Raw genomic sequence first — 20,628 nt, 5'->3', positions numbered from 1 at the left:
GTAGGTCATCGATTGCAATGAGAACTCGTCGATAAGTCATACAAAGATAAAATAATTATCGTCGCGTTACAATTTATGCCACCATTTCATCGATAAATCGTTCATATAATTGTAAATAACATGATTGTAAATATTTAAAATACAAATACTTATCATTGATAGATCATTTATGAAAGTTATTAAAGTTATCTAGAATTAAATTAATTTAGAGTATATGATTAATACTTTATTTTTACTCCAATTATGATTAATCCTTTGTATTCTACATTTTATGGTTGATAAATGAGAAATTGCTACATATGCCCAAAATATGACAAGTGTCAAGTGGTAATTTGGTAAGAAGCCAAGGTATGTAGTTCATTTGTTTTGCTATATATAAACACCTTTCTTCTTCTTCTTCTTCTTGTTTGTCTAGACCTTTCACTAAAAAAAAACTAATTATAAAATTTACAAACATGGCACCATCCAAGAAGCGTTCCCGCCTCACTTTGCCTTCGATAACTTGCGCAGGTGAGTCTTCAGGTAGCAAGCCGCACGGCCCCCCACTGCATGCGCTTACCTCCCAAGCACAGCAACAATCTACTGTACCTCTACCTCTCCGACCACCTCCGAATAGGAGGAGGTCCAAAAGACGACCTCGTCGAATACCGATTGTTGCTGGCTTACCTGCTTTACAACCAAGAATTCGCTTCATCAGCAGGGAGGAATCTTTGCGGCTCCCACTAGCCTTCATGATTCCTAGATTTTCACGAACACTATCTCGACGAATGAATGTTGATACTACGGGTATCCCCGTTGAAGTTGATATGCGGGTCTACAATGGGGATGTCGATACTTCAGACTCTAATGATGAACCTAAACCTAATATCAGGGAACCCGCGCCTGATATTGATATGGACCTTCTTCAGCATCCAAATATTGAAGAAGAAGTTCCAAAACATTCAATATTGGTGAAGAGCGAAGAACCAGGTGATCTTGGAGTCATGTATGAGATTGCTGATAATGAAACCTTCAAGGGAATCTACATAGACTACTCATCAAAGATAGATGTTGGACCTCATCAAATGAACTTGTTCAAGCTTGGTAACCTTATTGCGCGCCATGCTACACAAGAAACTACGGGTGTTCAGACTGGGGATGTGGTGTTGTTTCATGGACTGGTATTTCTTGTTTTTTTTTGTTATTATTTTATTATGTTTTCTTTTTATTTTATGTTAATATGTTTTGTTTAAGTTAATTATCCCAAACTTGCACTAAGCTCCATTTAATTTAATTTTTATTTTCCGACATAATTATATTTAAGAACATGAATGGAATAGAGACTTTGTTTTATTTTTCAGCAAATAATTTTATACTACCTCCGTTACATATTATTTGCAACGATTTGACATAAAGTAGAGGGAAAAAAGTCTAATCGTTGCAAATAATATGTAAAAGGAGGTAGTATTATAACTTTTCATGATAATTTTTCAAAGAAAAAAAATATATATAAATTTCAGGATAAAGCATTTGAGAAGTAGGGTTTTTTTAGCAGTGGGCCTATGTTGATGAGCCAATCACATCATAATATGGATGGTCAAAGCCCAAAACTTATACCCTTTTATTATATTCGGATTGTGAAAGCCCAATTGTTATACCCATTTAAAAACACAATATTCTCCTTTTGATTTATTGATTTGTTAATAAATCAAAATTAATTTTTTTTTCTAAAAAATTAGTATTTTTATTTTTAAAAAAAAAAATAACTTAAGTCAACATTGATACATGTAATTTATATGACCAGGTGGGGCGTAGTGAACCTTGATACAAGAATCAAAAAGTTTATTATTGTTGATATATCGAGGGATCCTATTGAACAGAGGGTCAAAGGTCGTATCCACACTTGCATGAATCGAGTGTTCTTCGTGTGGGCAAACAGGATTGGAGCTGACCCATCAAACATCACACTTATGCATAAGAGAAAGTACTTAAAGCCAAGCCAGACCGTGAGCGATGCCAGGATTTGTTACAATGATAAGGTGGTGGCTTTCAACAATGCTTACTAAGTTGGATGTGGACTAGGTCCACCCTTTTGGAAGTGTTAAGGCAAATGTGAACCTCGAGTATCATGGACTTCATTGACATCCACCTTCTTTTGCTGTATTAAATGGTGGGTAGTATCCTTGTAGGTTTGAAGTTGATTAGATAATTTGTATTCTGATGTTAGTACACCCATATGTGTTAGTACTCAACTTTTGGTAAATTTGGATATGAACTTTTGTAATATATTATCATGTAGATGGGATGTTACTCTTTATTTTGGTAACTTTGCCTTTTGTGATTGGTTTAATTTTGATTCTTGGTAGCTTTGCTTATTGTGATTGGTATAATTTTGATTTTGTTTCAATTATTTTGATTGTTGGTGGAATTTGAAATAAGTACACATCATATCCTATAATTGATCTGGTTAGAGTTTGAAATAATCATTGAAATTAAATTGATCTCATTAGAATTTGAAATAATCATTTAAAATAGTTTCGGGTAAGTAGTTGAGTTGAGTTGCAGTTAAATATGATTTGTTAGAGTACACATCATAAACTAATTTTGGTAGTATTACTTATATATGGATTATGATCTCGGAAGAAATTTAATTAAATAATCATATACTGTACAATATTTTTGGATAAAAGTTGGGCATTTTGACATTTGGGTAAACTAGTCAAATGGGTGTAAAAGCTATTTGGCCCATATTATAAAATGGTCCATATTTAAAAATATCAAATGGGTCCATATTATAAAATGGTCCATACTTAAATGCAACCCATATTGAAACAAATGGGTCTAAAATGGGTGTATAAGCTTTTTGGGCCCATATTATAAAATGGTCCATATTTAAAAATATCAAATGGTTCCATACTAAAATGGTCCATACATAAATGCAACCCAAGATTTTTGGGCCCATATTATAAAATAGTCCATATTTAAAAATATCAAATGGCTCCATACTTAAATGGTCCATACTTAAATGCAACCCATATTGAAACAAATGGGTCTAAAACAGGTGTATAAGCTTTTTGGGCCCATATTATAAAATGGTCCATATTTAAAAATATCAAATGGATCCATACTTAAATGGTCCATACTTAAATGCAACCCATATTGAAACAAATGGGTCTAAAATGGGTGTATAAGCTTTTTGGGCCCATATTAAAAGGTTTATATTTAAAATAACATAACAATTTAAATACAATCCATACTTAAATACTGCCCATATTTAAAGAGATGGGTTCAAAATGTAGTCCAAAATGTTGGGAAATTTTTTTTGCCCATTACAATGGATATGTAAGCCTACAATTACACAATAGCCTATTACAATTACACTACAGCATAAAACACCCCATATGGCCACCACTTCAGAACTCAAATGAATGGGTTGGAGATGACACTTCAAGCACACGTTTATATCGTTTCCTTTTCACGACAGTATCACCATCATTTGTTGCGCGCTTTCTGTTTCCATTACTGGCTCTAGCAGCCTTGCCTCCGTTACACCTCTTACCGCATTTTTTGTTTCCTTGAATTCATAACTCAAAAATAAAAGACAACAAAATCATTACCTCAATAACACACACTAACATAAACATAATAAAAAAATATTAACAAAACAACTGACTTGATTCTTGGGAAGCACATTTGGAACTTCATGTCCACGTGAAACATTTTTGTTGGTAGCACCCGATTTACATTTAGGCAACTTGAAACCTGCCTCTGCCAACGACTTGTTCCTACTTCCCTTAGGACGACCCCTTGGCCTCTTCAAAGACTTTGGATCCTTCACAATATTGGTGTTGTTGAACTGAAAACATACCCCCATCAACGAAGGGAAATCTGATCCAGCAGCCTGATGCCCTATCACGAAATCTGATGTAGGAGTACTACCATGTTGTTTCCGTTGACTGTTGGATCCAATTTTAGAAGGTGGAGGTAATTCCAAACAGTCAATTAATTGTTTGTTCCTAAACTTCTCCCTGCTTTCCTTAACATCACTTTTTAACTTAGCTAAATTGTTCATAACAATTTCAAGTGTTGCATCATCGGCCGTAGCTGCATCGTCAAACAAGGCCTCATACTCAGACAACATCAAGTTGAACCTCTTCACTTCAATACTTTTGGTGGGGTCATGATATGGCACTATGACCCGGACATGATTCCTTGGCAAGTCTTTCCTCCACCGATCAATGATGTACTTCTTAGGAAAATCATTGACGTAATTTTGATCAAGTACACGAATGCAGTGTTTGCAAAGGATGCCAAATGTTTCAAACTTGAAACAGTCACATTTTACTTCTTTGGTGGCAGAATTAAATGTCACAGAGTACAACCTTCTCATCTCCGTTAGTTTTTCCTCGCTACAACCCTCGGGAACAATCCAGACCCTATCCTCCATCACATACTCCCAATTAGTTTCATCTATTTGTCGATGAAAGTGATGAACAACGTACAACATGTGTGCGCACTCCTGTTGCACTTCTTGAAATTTTGCATCGGTATACAGTTTTTGGAATAACTCTTCAAGCCAAAAACCACTAACTAGCCTCCTCACATACTTCATCCCCTTTTCATCTGCAGTTGTTTCATCTTCGACACGCTTCTCCATAGCTTTGCAATACTGTTGCGGAAACTCAAATAATTTGGTTTTCCTTGTAACAAATCCATCGAAAAAACTATTGATGCTTTCCACCCGTTGGGTGGTCTTCATACCTGCCCAAAAATAATCTTTCATGAAGGTTGGCACCCACATGTGCCTCTCATCATACAAACCCTCCAACCAATCATTTCCCTCAAGGTCATACTCTTTCATTAAAGAACACCAACTACTTTCAAACTCTTCCGTCGTAAAGCTCTCGTATATGACGGCCTTCAAGGGATTTTTGAAATCATGGTAACTGCTCAAACATTACAAAATTAATGAAAAAACCTTGACATAAATGGAATTGATAATTGGTACATGTTAGATCAGTAGGTGTTGCTAGGTTGAGTTATAGAGAGCTGTAAAAGCAATGATGCGACATAGATTTGCTAAAATACACATGACACTCTTTGATTATTAACCTAAATTTATAAGGCAAATCTTGTATCATTTCCCTAACATCCTCAATAATTATATCTCTGTCAATTAAACAAATGACAGTGATATAATTATTGATGGTTGATGGTGTTAAACAGTTTACGCCGCGAAAAGCAAAAAAAATCAATTAGATTACCAGCAATTAACCATCTAATCTATATTGTAGAAAAATAATATGGTCTACCAAGGTCTGAAACAAAAGAGCACCAGTGTATGGTAAGCTATAAAATATCCACCATTAAGGGTCTAAATTCTATAACAGTTCAATATGCTTCATAAAAAAAATTAATATTAATATTGAATAACATAAATTGTTTTAAAATCTTTATAATGGCATGCTTTCTCATCATGATTTCTTTGTAGTTCATTTATGTGTACTTAGAAAAGACAAAGGTCAGATGCATGTTCTTATTTATGTATTAGCAACCAACTATAGCAAAGAATATACGTAACCAGCAACCATATAGGGATAATCAATTTTAAACGAAACTAGTAAACCTTAAAACATACACAAACAAGGATAAGTGAACAACTTATAACTTCAGCTTTCTCTGGCAGTTTCTTCAAAATATGCCAAATGCACCATCTGTGCCTAGAACCAGGCATAACTTTAGCCAATGCTCTACGCATTGCAGGTGCTTGATCAGTGAGTATTTCTCGGGGTGGTTTATTGTTCATGGCCAACAACCACTGCTCAAACACCCATGTATAAGTCTCTGTGGTTTCATGAGAAACAAGAGAACATCCAAGCAGGATGGATTGACTGTGATGGTTGACCCCCACAAAATTAGCAAACGGCAACTCATACTCGTTCGTCAAGTACGTTGCATCAAAGCAAACCGCATCACCCAATTCCTCATAAGCAACACGGCTACGAGCATCAACCCACATAACGTCTTTCAATCGACCCTCTTCATCTAACCGAATAGCATGATAAAAATTTTGGTTGTCCCGTTGCATGTATTGAAAGTACCTCATCATGGCTGCAGCATCTCCACCTTGCATTTTAAGCCTCCTCTCCTTGTACACCTCATGTTGGAGGTCCTTAACATTTGGCATGTTTTCAACACCGCCTTTATCCACAGCTAAGCAACCATGGATCTTTTTAACAGGAACCCCTACTTCATAATAGTTAAGGCACCTCCTCCTCAATGTAGCGGTGTAATTCTTCATACGGTATTCTTTGACTAATTTAGACAAATCAGGGTTCACCTCATGCACATGATTCAACTCAACCTTTCGGACCTCCCAAGAACCTTCTGCAGTAACACGAGCATATAACATTGCAAGGCAAAATCATTTCTTGGACTTCCTTTTCCCACGAGCAAGCTCATCCTCACCAATTACACCATTCACAACACCTCCAGTACCATCCTTACCCATGGCCTTTGCCCGTTTTTTTGCTTCCCTTCTGGCCCTAGGTTGGGTGCACCCCAACACTCACACCTCCAAGTACAACAAAGCTTTACATTCTTGTCTTTCTTAGACAAAGATCACTGACACCTAGTCACCCCAAAACCAACTTGTTCAGCATACTCTTTATAATACCTTTCAACATCTTCCCAGCTTTTAAAAATCATACCTAACTTCGGAGGCTCTAACACAAGGACACCCCTATTACTAGAATGTATGGTGTCAACTGTTTGAACAGTACCATTGGGGGGTGACATAACAGTAGTGCAAGTTTCTACAAAATCTGGAACCATTGAAGTTCCACTCTGGGGAGTAATGCATTTATTTTCAAGAATCGGAACTAATGGGGATGTATTAGGACTGCTACAAGAGTCATTTTGCATAAATGCCATAGAATCACTCAAATCACCATCAATTGCATCCATATTTTCCTACATTCACAAATAAACCATAACTAAGAAACAAAATTATTTCCACACAGCAATTGCAGACTAAAAATAAAACAACAGAAAATTCAGCTATAACATCCAAACAAAATTTAGGTAATAAGTGCACAATCAAACATTCTTCAAGTGCTTAAACTCAAGCACACTAAAATGGAGTACAAAATCAAACCAAAAGAAAATACAATGCAAACTCAAGTAATTGAAACACCAAATCATTATGCAATTGCATTGCAATGGAGTGCTTGATAAAACAAAAATTGAATGCAAGCTAAGCTCATTAAATCGATGAATCACCAGAAATAAAACTCAACCAAAACAAACGAAACCAATTCAGCTAATTATAGTAAACTCTAACCAAACACCAACCAAAATCACCATCAATTCAGCGATTATTCACCAAATAACACCAAAATCAGCAATTTTAAACTTCAATTAGATAATTACAACCAAATATGTCCGAAAATTTTGATTTATTTATTGTTAAAATAGGTACAAGAGATCCGAAATTACGCAACTTAAACAAGACGACGAGAGTAGATTCACCAATCACTAAGCTAAGCTAAGCAAAGCTAATTCAAACACCATAACTACCGCCGTCGGTCGTCGACCTATGAGTCTCTCCAATTCAGGATCTATGGCATTTTTTACACTTAAACTTCTTACCCTTCAAAACTTCAACATAACGAAGTTAACAAATGTACTGTGCATTTCCACTTGCCAACTCACTTTCCCAAATTTAAAAATAATATTAAATTGCAAAGCAATGCACTTATTTACGCTTATTGCCATTTGAGTTACATTTGTTGTTACTCATAATGAGTAACCTAGACAAGCTCTTATGAATTTCTTGAAGGGTAGTATGTCTTTTAAGGTAGTGATGTAGTATGAGAAGTTTAGAAACATAATAGTGTCTTCACATAAACTTACTCCACTCAATGATATACAAAGTATGATATAATTAGTTATTAATAGTGTCCTCACATACATAATCTGCTATCTTCCTAAAGTTATGTTTGTGTCTAACACGAGTTTAATGACTGAACCATGGCTGTTATTCTCATTAAATCATGAGAATATTGTCAAGGGTTATGATTTTTGGGTTGATGATCATTATAATAATAATGTCACGCCGAAATAAGAGTGACTAAACATACTAGAAATATTAAAGAAACACCGAAATAAACCTAAAATTAAGGGAGATAAACGGCCTAAAATGTGTCATAAGTGACACTAATCAAATTCCCCCTAGCTTAACTCTTGCTCATCCTCGAGCAAGACAAAAACAAAAGAGAAAAGGAAAAAGATTTATTTAAGCAAGACTAACACACTAAAGAGGATGAGAATCTACACTAACTCACTTTCGTACGAATCACGGTCAATTTTAGCAACTAAAGACAAGCCCTTTAAACCCTTAGATTGACCTAGAGGACGAGTGAGGTCTCGTGAAAATTTCCTAAAAGTTCAACGCACAACTCTTGACAAAAACCAAGTGATCGCGGAAAAGTAGGTCGTTGATCTACAACCCTAATCAAATTAGAAATTTATAGTACCTAAACTTACACCAAACTAGTTAGTGGCAAGTATAGGGTCGAACCACGAATACTAGTTATATCAATTTATGCTAATTAAATTAGTAGGATGGTCGTGATATAGAGAGAAGTACAACTAAAACACTACTTAGAGTAAATAACGAAAAATAGGGAAAGTAGAATCCCATTATATCAATGCATTCAACAACATTGCAATTAGATGAAAATGACCTCAATGAAGAACAATCGACACATTTAACTCACTCCCGTGCAATTAAGCATGTCAATTATCCTACTAAGCTAATTCACGCACTCCCGTGCAACTAACCTAGCATAGGTATGGAAGATTTTAGACTCTCATCCAACTCACTTCCGCATAATTGTTTGAAAGCACGCATAATTCAGAACATATCATCAATTAGCTAGAAAGATTTTAATCCATATAAGCATCATCCACATGATTATATTGATGTTATGTACAATCCACAGGTTTTATTATTTAATTTAAGACTATCTTTAGCGATTTTTTACTTAGATTAAATATATTTATGTGAGTTCTTGCTAATATATATTATTTCAATGTTCTTGACATACCAACTTTTTACAATATTACGTACCAATGTAATCAAAAGTTTAAGCTAAATGTTAAAGTCCAGGCTCGGTTTATATATTCTATCATGTCCTCTCACACGAGGGCTTGAAGTGTGGATGCAGCACAAACACTCCTCACACTCTGCGCTTAATATTCCACTGTAAAAAGAGGGGTGGATGAAATTCAAACCCAGACCTGACCTTTGTGGATTTGTGTCACGTTGGCTCTAATACTATATTAAAAGACTGATCCAACCAAAAGTTTAAGTTGATAGTTTAAGTTGAAGATCAGTTTATATACTTTATCACCTACAAATAAGTTTATTTGTGATAAAAAGAAATTGTTTAAAAAAATAATAATAATAAATATTTAATTTTTGACATCATGTTTGTGATAAATTTATAAAAATTCTACAATGTCATTCTTCAAAAAAAGACACCACAATATGTTGACGTGGCAAAAACTAATTGGCCCATATTTATGACATCATGCTTGTGATAAATTATAAAAGTTCTACAATGTTATTCTTCAAAAAAGGCACCGCATTATGTTGATGTGGCGAAAACTGATTGGCCTATATTTAGTATTTTGATTTTAATTTTGAATTATTTTTAGTAACAGTAATGTATTAAAATTGTATTTATATTACGTTTTCTTTTTAATACTCCCAAAAACATGTAGTACATAATCTTAATTATGAAAACCCCTTTATGCCCATGCCTTTTCACTGCACCAAGCCACCAACATCAACTCCCAAACCAGAATACCAGCCGCCCGCAACGCGACAACAGCGCAACCTAGCCAGCAGCTCACCGTTGCATCATCTATCAGTAGAACAACCACCTCCAACCGTCGAAAATCACATCAGCCAACAGTAGCCCTCCACCGCACCGCTACAAGTCTACAACAACCACCAACTTGTCGTATCCCACTGCCCCGCAATCAAACATCAGGCCACTGCCCTGCAATCAATCATTAACCCACCGCCCTGCAATCTATCACCACCAACGTCCAGTTCAACCCTGCAATCTATCACCACCGCCCTGCTCGCAAACCCACAGTAGCAGCATTTTCCATCACCAACCAGCAACCACCGCCACCTTCAGTCCACCTTTAACCTCTATTCCACCATCAATTACAGCAATTGGCTACCCAATGACAACAATCTCGACCTTCAATCACAGCAATAACCATCGTCTTCAATCCACGCTTCATCCACAACACCAAAACGTGACAACTAGAACCTCCAATCCACCATCAATTACAGCAATTCGCTATCCAATTACAATAATTTCGGCCTCCAATCGAAACAATAACTTCGAATTGTGCTCCAATTGAAGACCACGAAGATCCGTTCATAGAAGCAATCAAGCAGATTCGAAAATAATTAAAAAAATATTATCATTTTGTATTCTTTATAAAATAATGCATGTATTTGCAATAATACATACATGTATAGTATAATTTGATTTTTTAAAATAAATAAAAATTTGATCAATTACAGCATGACACATCAGCATATTATGGTGTTCTTTTTTAAAAATTGATACAGTAGAATCATCCGATAAATTTAGGCTAAATAATACTTTTTTGTGTGTGTGTGTGTTTTACGTATGACTTTAGGATAATACGTACATGGCAATGCAAAATGTGTAATTTAACATGTTTATTAAGTTACATGTCGGCAACAGTGCAACAGTGCAACAAATACAAAACAATGTATTAACTCATTCGTTCATGCCACGTTAAGGTATAGCTTATACGCGTTATATTATTTCAAGCAAAGGTTGCTTTTTAATCTAGTAAATTAAACTTTGAAGCTCTCCATATTGCTTTACATAATACACTAAAATATAATTATATGAATTTCATCTAAATTATAAATTTTAATAGACGATGTTGCATTATTGATCAGTTGGTTTGATGGATAATCTCTTATTCTCTTATTTTATACTCTACTATTTTTCTGATTTTTCATCATTTATACTTTTTGTTTCAAGCTGTTCATTATAAATATATACGTCTTTTCTTTACAATATATATTTAGTAGCATACACAAAATTAATTACACTTCAATTCCCCTATCCTTTATGTATTACCTCATATCAATCGTTTGATCCATATTATTTCAAACTCTCTCGTAGTTACAATTTTTCTCTTTCAATCGTTTTCACACTCTACAATCGAGTAATTAAACTTTGGTATATGTGAATCTACTATTGAGAAGGATATTTTAAAATTTGAAACGAAGAAGTATTTAGAAACGGATCGAAGTTATATGAGTACTTAGAAACGATAGATAGATAAATACATTATTCCCTTACAGGCTAATAGTTACACACATAAGGTTGGTTTGAAGATTTGCGTACATTACTTAGAAGTTTTGGTCATAACTTGAGTTGTAAATATGTTAATTGCGTCCAACAGGCAACATCAACCAGTGTCTACTGTCTAGCACTTGATTATTATTATTAGTTGATTTGATTTTTAAAGCAATGATGTTTGCCTTGCTCAAAAATTTAATTAAGACATCTTTTAAATCATTATAATTTGGTCTACCTTTTTCCATATATTCAGTAAATACTTGAGAATTGATAAATACAGTATTTGGATACATCATGTAACAATAAATTATTATATAGAAATGAAAAAACTTCTAGGGTATTTATCTTGAAAGTACAATATATATTTTTGAAAAGTTTGGTATTTAAATGCATGGATTAGTAGATGGTGCAAGTTTAGTTTAATGAGCATTGAATCGGTAAAGCTTCTCAAGTCTGCGTAAGTGTTAAGATAACAAGATTTTTCAACTGCAATGTAGAAATGGATCAAACTTTCCTCCTCAAAATCTTAGGGGGAATTTTTAAAATTTTTGTTAAGCAAGTAATCATATTCAATATATAACTAAGATTAATATGCACAAGTGATTATCGATTTTCTATGTTGAATATATGCACTTCAACAACATATTTTCATGATCGAAGAATAAGCATCTTCTTGAATAAATAATAATCGTAGTAAATTTATACGTACTTTGCATTATGTGCTTTAATTATTTAAGATAAGAAAAATAATACACTTGTCAAATCTGAATCTCTCATAAAGTCACAAGATAACTTAATACGAGTTAGCAGGTAAAGTCTAAGGGGAGGGTAGGTCAATTCATACGTACTTTACATATCCAAAAACCTTTAAATAGTGTATATAACACATCTCTTTTTTTTTTTTTTTTGACAAAATACATGGGTCCGAAGCCTCTATCCCACTCTTTTGTCCCATTTCATGTCCCATTCTTTTTAATTGGTCCACTTCACTTTAATTATCAATATTAATATTAAAAAAAAATAATAGCAAATTAAATTAAATAAATTTTACATAATTTATATTCTAGGCCTTATCTATTTTTTTTTCTCCTTTATACAATCACGTTTAATTCAATCTCATCATTTTTTTTTCTTTATACTACCTCCATACTCTAGAAGAACCCTAATTTTTTTTTTAAAGTTACCTCAATTTATTCTTTCTCTAATTGCATCCATAAATATTAAAGCACTGCAATTCGCTTTAATGGATACTCAACGAGAAGTATTGACGAGCGATTTCGACAATTTACCATACGAGGTATGAATTAGTTTTTTTTTTTTATTTGAGTTTAATTGTTAGGAAAAATACACTTTAATAATCCCAATTATGGACGATTTATCTACAATAATCCCAACTATCGATTATTCTACAATAATCCTAACTATTAGGTTAGTTTTCCTCCAGCAGTCCCAATAACCGGTTACCGGTTTAGAGGGTAAACTTTTTTTTTTGTTTTTTGAATGCCACATGTCATCAATGGTTGTCTTAATTTTTTAAAATAAAAAAGAAAAAAAAAATCGAATCAGCCAACCGCAGCCGTTCCCAGCCACCCACAGCCAATCGAAACCGGCCGACCACCTCCCTTACCTCCTGAAAATTGCCGGTCGGCCCTCCCTACCCTCGAAACACACACCCCTAATCGACCCCAACCCCCTAAAACCACTCTCCTCCCTTCCAACCCCTTCGCCGGAAAATCGATTCAAACAAAAAATTAAAAAATCAATCATTGCTGCTCCTCCTCCCTTCCTACACCATCAAAACTGCCCATGGGGGCGAATTCGAGGGTTGGGGAAGGAAAGAGGGTCGTTTTTTATGGTGGAAAGGTTGTTTTCGAGGGTTTTAGTGGTTTGGGAGTGGAAGTTTTTAAAGGTCGAATTCGGTGGTTTGGGGGTGGTTGTGGCCTGGCGAAGGTGTAAGAAGTCCAAATGCGATGTAAAAATAGCTCATAGTGTACCAATATGAAGTCCAAATGCGACGTTTAGTAGCCATACATTATAGACATTAATAGAAGCTAATTAATTAATAGATTGTCCATTAAGGATGATCGATCAACATTAGATTAGTAGACTAAATCCAAGCTCGTCTTGAATCTCACCTAGTATTTCAGCTGTGTCATCTTTAGAAGAACTGCCACTTGGGTCATGTTGTTCTTCCTCTTCGTCCTCTTCCAACTCATCCTTGTCCTCTTCCTCTTCCACTTCCATTTCATCTTCCTCTTCCTCAAATTCATCCTTTAGGTGATGCATCTAAAGATCACAATATAGTTGGAGCAAATTGAAGCCCATTTTTATATACAATAGTTATTGAATATAACCTTGAATTTAAATATATAATGTACGAAGTATAACGTAATCACCATATTTATGAAGATCTAAATTCATTATGTAATACTTCATCTGTTCTTTTTTACTTGACCCGCTTAGACTTTTACACTATTCACCACGCCTTCTTTGACCGTGTTTTGTGAATAATATGTAAGGAAAAACATATTCATATCAGATCATTTTGAATTCGTCTCAATAATTACTATCATAATATATAACGTTTATATATTTTAATTATGGAGAATTAAAGTTATTTACCGTCAAAGTTTTGCATTGGCAAACGTGATAAAATAAACAGGTCAAGTACAAAAAAACAGAGGAAGTAGAACATTATGCTAAAAAAGATTTTGTAGGAGACACTTTTGTGCTCTGTCATCATCATCATCATCATATATATATATACATATATATACATATACATATATATATTAAGCAAAAATCTAGCGGAAACATATCTCAAGTGGGAGTTCAATCTATCAACTAGAACACTTGAAGCCACATGGCCAAAAAAGTGTTCCTCCACTAACAAAATCTAGTTTCTACCTATTTATACTTCATTCCAACTTTCCAAGCCTAGTTCACTGACATTATCATATTTATTAGCACCATTTTTACTTTCAAGTTCAATATAATATATTTTTTTTAATATTTTTAGCTAAATTGATATCTTTCAATATAATATATTTATATTGAATTTTTTACCTTTACTAGCGTTTAATACATTAGCAACCTAACAAGTAATTTAGTAACAACTTTTTCTATCACATTTACAAGCAATTTTAAAACATTATACTAAACATGTAAAAATATTATTATAGAAAGCAAACAATAAATTTCACTATAAATTAACTTGTAACATATCACTAGTGGTAATTGTACTTCCCATAAAAGATAAAACAGAAAACCATTAGTTTATACACTTTATTTTGATCTTAAATTTGATTTTTAAATTAACAAGAAAATTATATTCACATAGTACCAACTTAATACATACAAAATATAGTAAACTAAAATAAAGTCGAGATTACCTAGTATATCACTGACACAGCTAGACCCCGAGCATAATAGCCCTTGTGCTCGAAGGAATGAGTCAAAAGGACTGGATCCCAAAATAAAGCCACCCCACTCGGTCCACCAATCGACCCGAGTACCTCAGTTTTGTAGTTAGTTTTCAACTTCTGTTCAACAAACTCTAGGGCTTCTTCCGATATACGGGTTTAGGTGAGTACGATAATTGAAGGTGAGTACTTGTGATGCAAGAAAATAAAATTGTCTTCGAATGAGTCTCTTGTCACACCCCGACAATTCCACAACAACAAAATAGTACCTTCGGGAATTGGAGGCCTTTTTTCAATATGAAAACTCTTTTCGTGCCTTACATGATTCACAAAATAACAATTTTTTTATTTTTCTAATTTTCGGCAACAACTTCAAGTTGTATTGTGTGGATCGTGGAACTCGCCTCCATAGCATGCACACCATCATTATACCCACCCATAAAAATTGTAGTAGGAGTATCCGGCACAGGCAATATAACACTCGGTTGTGGATCTACAGAGGGTCTTGGATCAATTACAACTTTGAGGTCCTCTGGAATCACCAAATCCCTTTGATTTTTGAGCATATCCCATTAGATGAACATCTTAGCCCCCTTTTTTTGGCCGGCATGGTAATCTTCCCTTAAGGGAACATGTGCTGGAACGACATCACTCGTGGGGTTCTCATTAGACGGCCAGGATTTCCGCTACCATAATGAGTCCGAACAGGCGTGGACGCTAAAATTTCGTTACAAATATACTCATTCGGCATTGAGGCTTCATTGAGACGCAGGAAATCATTCTCAAAGTAAGAAGTCCTGTTCATATCAGGCTCAACGGTGGTGCTCGTGCATGGTTGAAAATAACATACGGCTTTAGGGTGGAATTTTATTCTTGATGTACATCCAAATTCACGAGTGGATAACCGTGAAACAATTAACTTTCCTTTGTTGTTCATCTTCAAATTTAAGTTAATTTTGGTTGGTAAAAAAAATACTTAAAAGTATCTTCTTTTTTTTTTTTTTTTTGTTATTTTAAAAAGAAAGAGAACAGTAAGGTTAAAGATGATGGACGTCATAAAGGAAGAACATGAATGGAAATATTAAAGGTGATATTAATGACAAGTGAAGGATTTTGGAGAAGTGAAGTGTTATGTGGAAGTCAAAAAGTCTCATATAGAAGGATATTTGTTTATTTTTTTTTATTTTTTTTTTAGAAACTAAAATTTACTTTTCATTTTTTGTTGTCACTTCATCAAGTTAAGGTGTTGGTTTTTATTTAATTATTTAGTAGAAGTTATTTATTATTATTTTTTTAACAAGAGGTTATTGAACATCAAGGATACTCAACTATGAATATTTTAAAAAAAAAATGAAATGTGTGGAAATTAAAATATCTCCTTTCCAAAATAAATAAAAATTATAATAAAAATCAAACAAATGTTTAAATTTGGACAATTTATATAAATTCTCCGATAATTATACACAAAGACACAAGTATTAAGTAATTATAGGGAATTTAAAAAGCCGAACCTAAAACGTATACTAACACATTATTTTAGGTATATCAAATGATGTGCGTAAAAAAGATATGAACACATTGTTATAAATTGTATAGGTTCGAGTGATTCAACCCAATAAAAACCAAATTTGATGACATTATACATAGATGACCCTCAAATGCTCTCATTTTTAAGTTACATTCATTATATCTAATACAAAACCTTATTTACATCTCATCAGTAATATTTTACATGAGTTACTTGGTTGTAGTATATAATTCGACAATAGTATGTTTATAGGAAGGTTCCACAATTTATAACCATATTAACCTGTTCATAATTTAGATTGTTTATTGGATTTTTAAAGCAATAAGTACAGTTTATAATATTCCACAAAACCCTACAGACCCTAAGTGTATTTGAGAACCTTATATAATTTAGAGAGTATTGTACCCTACAAAATTATAATGGTAATGATATTGTTTCCAAAATTGTCAAAACTATCTCAAGTTAGCTATGACATCATGTCATGGCTACCTATGAGGATTTTTTTTTTTTTGAGGAAAAACTACCTATAAATCTATAAATGAATCTACCAAATGGTATAAGTCTTTAAATGACATCTACCAAATCTGATTTTGCAAAAATATGTATTATTAAGGTCAAAATTTGTTCATATGGGTTACCAATTAGCAATTTTATTTTGTAGTATTTAATAGCATTTGTATGGTTATGTTGGTCGATTAATTAATGACAAAAAAAAAAAAAATTACCAATTCAAACAATGTTTTTAACAAATTGCATAACACATCATGAAGTAAATTGTGTAGCATATGTGTCGCAAATTTCTCTTTAAATCTTGTTCCTATGGAACTTATTTCTTACATCATAAATGCTACACCCTCACCTAAAAGCTTATCTCACCACCAAGTCATTTGAATCTTCCACCCAAAATAAATAAAAAAATGAATAAATACATAAAATTAAAATTGTCACCTTAATATCCCTATGACATGATAGCTATAATTATATTACCCTAAAAATTACTAATCTCAAAAGCTTTCAATGTACCAAATCTCTTTTAATCCACTAAAAATTACCCTAAAAATAACTTCATATGAAATGAATTCAATTTCTTTGAATGTTACTCGAAGGAATGATGTTAGTGATCCCTTTCTTGTTCTAATTTACAAATACAACATTTGCGTTAAATTAGGATAAATAAAAAAAATTACAAAAAAATCTCAATCAAATTTGACAAACTAAATAAGAAAAGGAAAATTTAACAAGAATAATCCAACCTTTCTTCCATTCTCCTAAAACAATCTCACCTTTGGATTATTGCTGAATAATACAACATTTGCTACCCATTTTCTCATAACAACCCTAGTAGGTCACCTTACTCATACAACCAGTTGCCTATCCACGTGTCACTTTATTATTGGCTAAATTTTTATTTTTAATTCTAATCTTTTAATTCTAAAAAAAAAAATTGCTTTCTTCTTTATCCCTCTTGTTCTTCCTGCTCCCATCTTTCTCGCCTTTCATGGCCACTGTAAACCCCATCTACCACCACCACTTCCATGGTCACCATTAACACATTCCACCACGCCCTACTTCCACCACCTAGATAGGAAAAAAACCCACCCCCACCCAACACCACCTCACCAAATCGGCTAAATCCTACACCGACCATTACCATGAGCACAGAGTATCGCCACTACTAGCCTCGCTCCCTTGCACCACCAACCCACAACCACGTTTCTTTGCACCACGAACCAACAACAAATCCATAACATCAACTTCCTAATTAACACAAACAACAATAATGAAACTACTCCAGCAAACAATCACCCACTTTGTTCAAAGAAGAAAAAAAATCGAATTCTAAAACAAAACCATAAATCAATTTAGGATTTTTCACTTTCAATTCATATAAAGATTTTCAAATTGTAGGGGTTTGGGTTTCATTACTATCATTAGTATTGCAATTAGTTGGGGTTTTGAGGTGGTTTCAGGCCAAATAGGGTGGCGACGGGGGTAGGTTGTAGTATCTTTTGGTGGTCGGAGAAAAAGTTGGAAAGGGGGTTGATTGTGAATGTGGGTTCGAGGGAAGAAGAAGATGGGTGTGGTTGTGTTTGATGGTGAAAAGGCATTGAATTGAAGAGAGGGAGGAGGATGAGAGAGAGGGGAAGCCATTGCTATGATTGGGGCTGCCATCCATTGATGTCAGTAAGGATTAAGGAGATTGGAGGAGAGAATAAAGAGGGGAAAAAAAAAGAAAAAAAACCCTTACCTGATCTCCAGGTAACCGGTCACATAGGCTTGTTATGAGAGAATGGGTAGTAAAGGTTGGATTATTCAAGAATAATCTAAAGGTGGAACTGTTTTGGGAGAATGGAGGAAAGGTGAGATTATTCTTATTAAATTTTCCATAAGAAAAATGTGAAGAGAAATAAATTAAAATGTACAAAATATTAGAAAATGTTGGGAATGAGATTTTATCACGCGTCAACAATGAAGTGTTAAACAAAAGGGTAAAATTAAAAAAGGAAAAAAAAAAAGGCAAATAACACAATGGTTCAGTCAGCGAAAATAAAAAAATTGGGGGGCAGGTGCATGGTAGTGTGTAGGTAGTGAAGAATGTGAACCATTAGGACAGTGCTTCAACTGTGATATAGTAGTCCGAAAAAAAAATACTTATACTTGTTAATGATTCCACATGTATATGGAAATATATTTTAACTCCCGGTAAAAATATGCTTTCAATACGAGTTTATATTTTGGAAAATTTGCAAATTGCAATCATTTAAAACTTGTATTTTGTAAATTGCAGCCATTTAAAATTCATTTTTGCAAATTAGCCCAAAAGTTGTTTTAATTTGTAAATTGCAACCCAATTCAATCTTTTCATTGGTTTGGGTGTCGAAAAATGTTCAGTTAAGAATTTAGAGGCTATTTTAGCCCTTAAGAGCTCGAAATAGGCAAAAAAAATTAACGTAAGTGCCTCGTATTTACTAGGAAAAAAAACAATTGCCCATACATTTTTGTTACGCAAAATGAGGCACTTACGTTTTTTTTTTGCCAATTCCGAGCTAAATTCGGGTCCTTAAGGACTAAAATGACCCCTAAAACCTTACACATACACTTTTTGACACACAAATCGATTAAAAAATTGAATTAGACTGCAATTTACAATTTGTAACAACTTTTGGGCTGCAATTTGCAATTTATTTTGTTAATAGCTGTAATTTGCAAAATACAAGTTTTAAATGGCTGCAATTTGCAAATTTTCCTTATATTTTTAATACAACATATAGTTTGACAAATTTTGAAACTACTATTTATATGATCTTCATAACTAATAATTTCATTTATACTATGCCTTTTGGTGCGAATTGGATAGTTTCACGGCTGAATACACCAAAGTTGTGTGAACCTTTGTAGTAGAATTTATACAATACAGAAAGAACAATGTCCTTTTTTTTATTAACTCTTTCACTACTTTCCAATATGATCATTTTTAATTCTTTAGGAAATAGTTTCGTGTTGTGAGGGGATATAAATTCACTATGTGTCTATCTCAGAGATAAACATGAACATACCCCTACTTAAGTGTACTTCAAAGTAATTAGTGGGTCGGGCAATGTTAGTTCAGTGTATATGTGAATCCCTTATAAAGTAGGATTATCGTGAAAATGTTGTACCACTCTTCATCAAGGTAATTCAAGGTAATTATAAATGATGATCTAAGCTTAACACTATCCTTCATGACTATTTAAAATCTAAACTAAAAAATATTAGAGGTTGGAATAATACCAAAAAGGCTTGGTAGAACCTAGGCACAAACTAATTTTATGGGTACTAATAAGCTTATCAAGGGTACTAGATGAACATATGAATGATCCAATGATGATTGTAATGACAAATAAGTTTTTTATAGATTAATTGATGTAAGACATTTCAAACTATTAAGGGATAATCATCTTAGATTCAATAAGTTCAAGTCAGTTCAATTTAGTTCGACAAATCAAAACTAGGCGAAAAAATGGTTATTATTAAAGCAAAGGCAAAGTTAAACAAATCCAAGATGGTTTCGTTCACGGCACAACTCATGTATTCTTTCAAACTAGGTATGTAAGATATGAGTGGTAATGCGAGGATATGAGTGATGGTAATGAGAGTGATATGTCATGATATGTCAGACATGACAGATATGTAGTTACTTTATTGAGTTACATTACAATCATATGTATCTGCTCATGAGGAGCTCAATTTTTTATAATTAAATCATTCTTCCAAATTTTTTTCTTAT

The 20,628-nt window shown here is 33.5% G+C and overlaps 1 protein-coding gene across 1 annotated transcript; it reads right to left on the bottom strand.

The window, feature by feature from the left end:
* Positions 1 to 3,392: 3,392 nt before the first annotated feature.
* LOC110689113 (protein FAR-RED IMPAIRED RESPONSE 1-like) lies at positions 3,393 to 6,391 on the bottom strand. The gene is made up of 3 exons (XM_021865841.1): positions 5,691 to 6,391; positions 3,649 to 4,925; positions 3,393 to 3,553 (listed from the first exon to the last, which is right to left on the bottom strand). Exons 1-3 carry the CDS (start codon positions 6,389 to 6,391, stop codon positions 3,393 to 3,395), a joined length of 2,139 nt encoding a protein of 712 aa, XP_021721533.1.
* Between the last annotated feature and the right edge of the window lie 14,237 nt (positions 6,392 to 20,628).

Source organism: Chenopodium quinoa, unplaced genomic scaffold, assembly GCF_001683475.1.
Source record: "Chenopodium quinoa cultivar QQ74 unplaced genomic scaffold, ASM168347v1, whole genome shotgun sequence".
Classification (NCBI taxonomy): domain Eukaryota; kingdom Viridiplantae; phylum Streptophyta; class Magnoliopsida; order Caryophyllales; family Amaranthaceae; genus Chenopodium; species Chenopodium quinoa.
This window is presented reverse-complemented; position numbering and strand designations above follow the sequence as displayed.

Excerpts from the sequence above, each read along its gene's own strand:
- LOC110689113 (XM_021865841.1), bottom strand. The coding sequence starts at position 6,391 with ATGTTATATGCTCGTGTTACTGCAGAAGGTTCTTGGGAGGTCCGAAAG. Across the intron at positions 4,926-5,690 it reads CCTGGTTCTAGGCACAGATG|TTACCATGATTTCAAAAATC; the intron begins GTGCATTTGGCA and ends ATGTTTGAGCAG. Across the intron at positions 3,554-3,648 it reads GCTTCCCAAGAATCAAGTCA|GAAACAAAAAATGCGGTAAG; the intron begins GTTGTTTTGTTA and ends TATGAATTCAAG.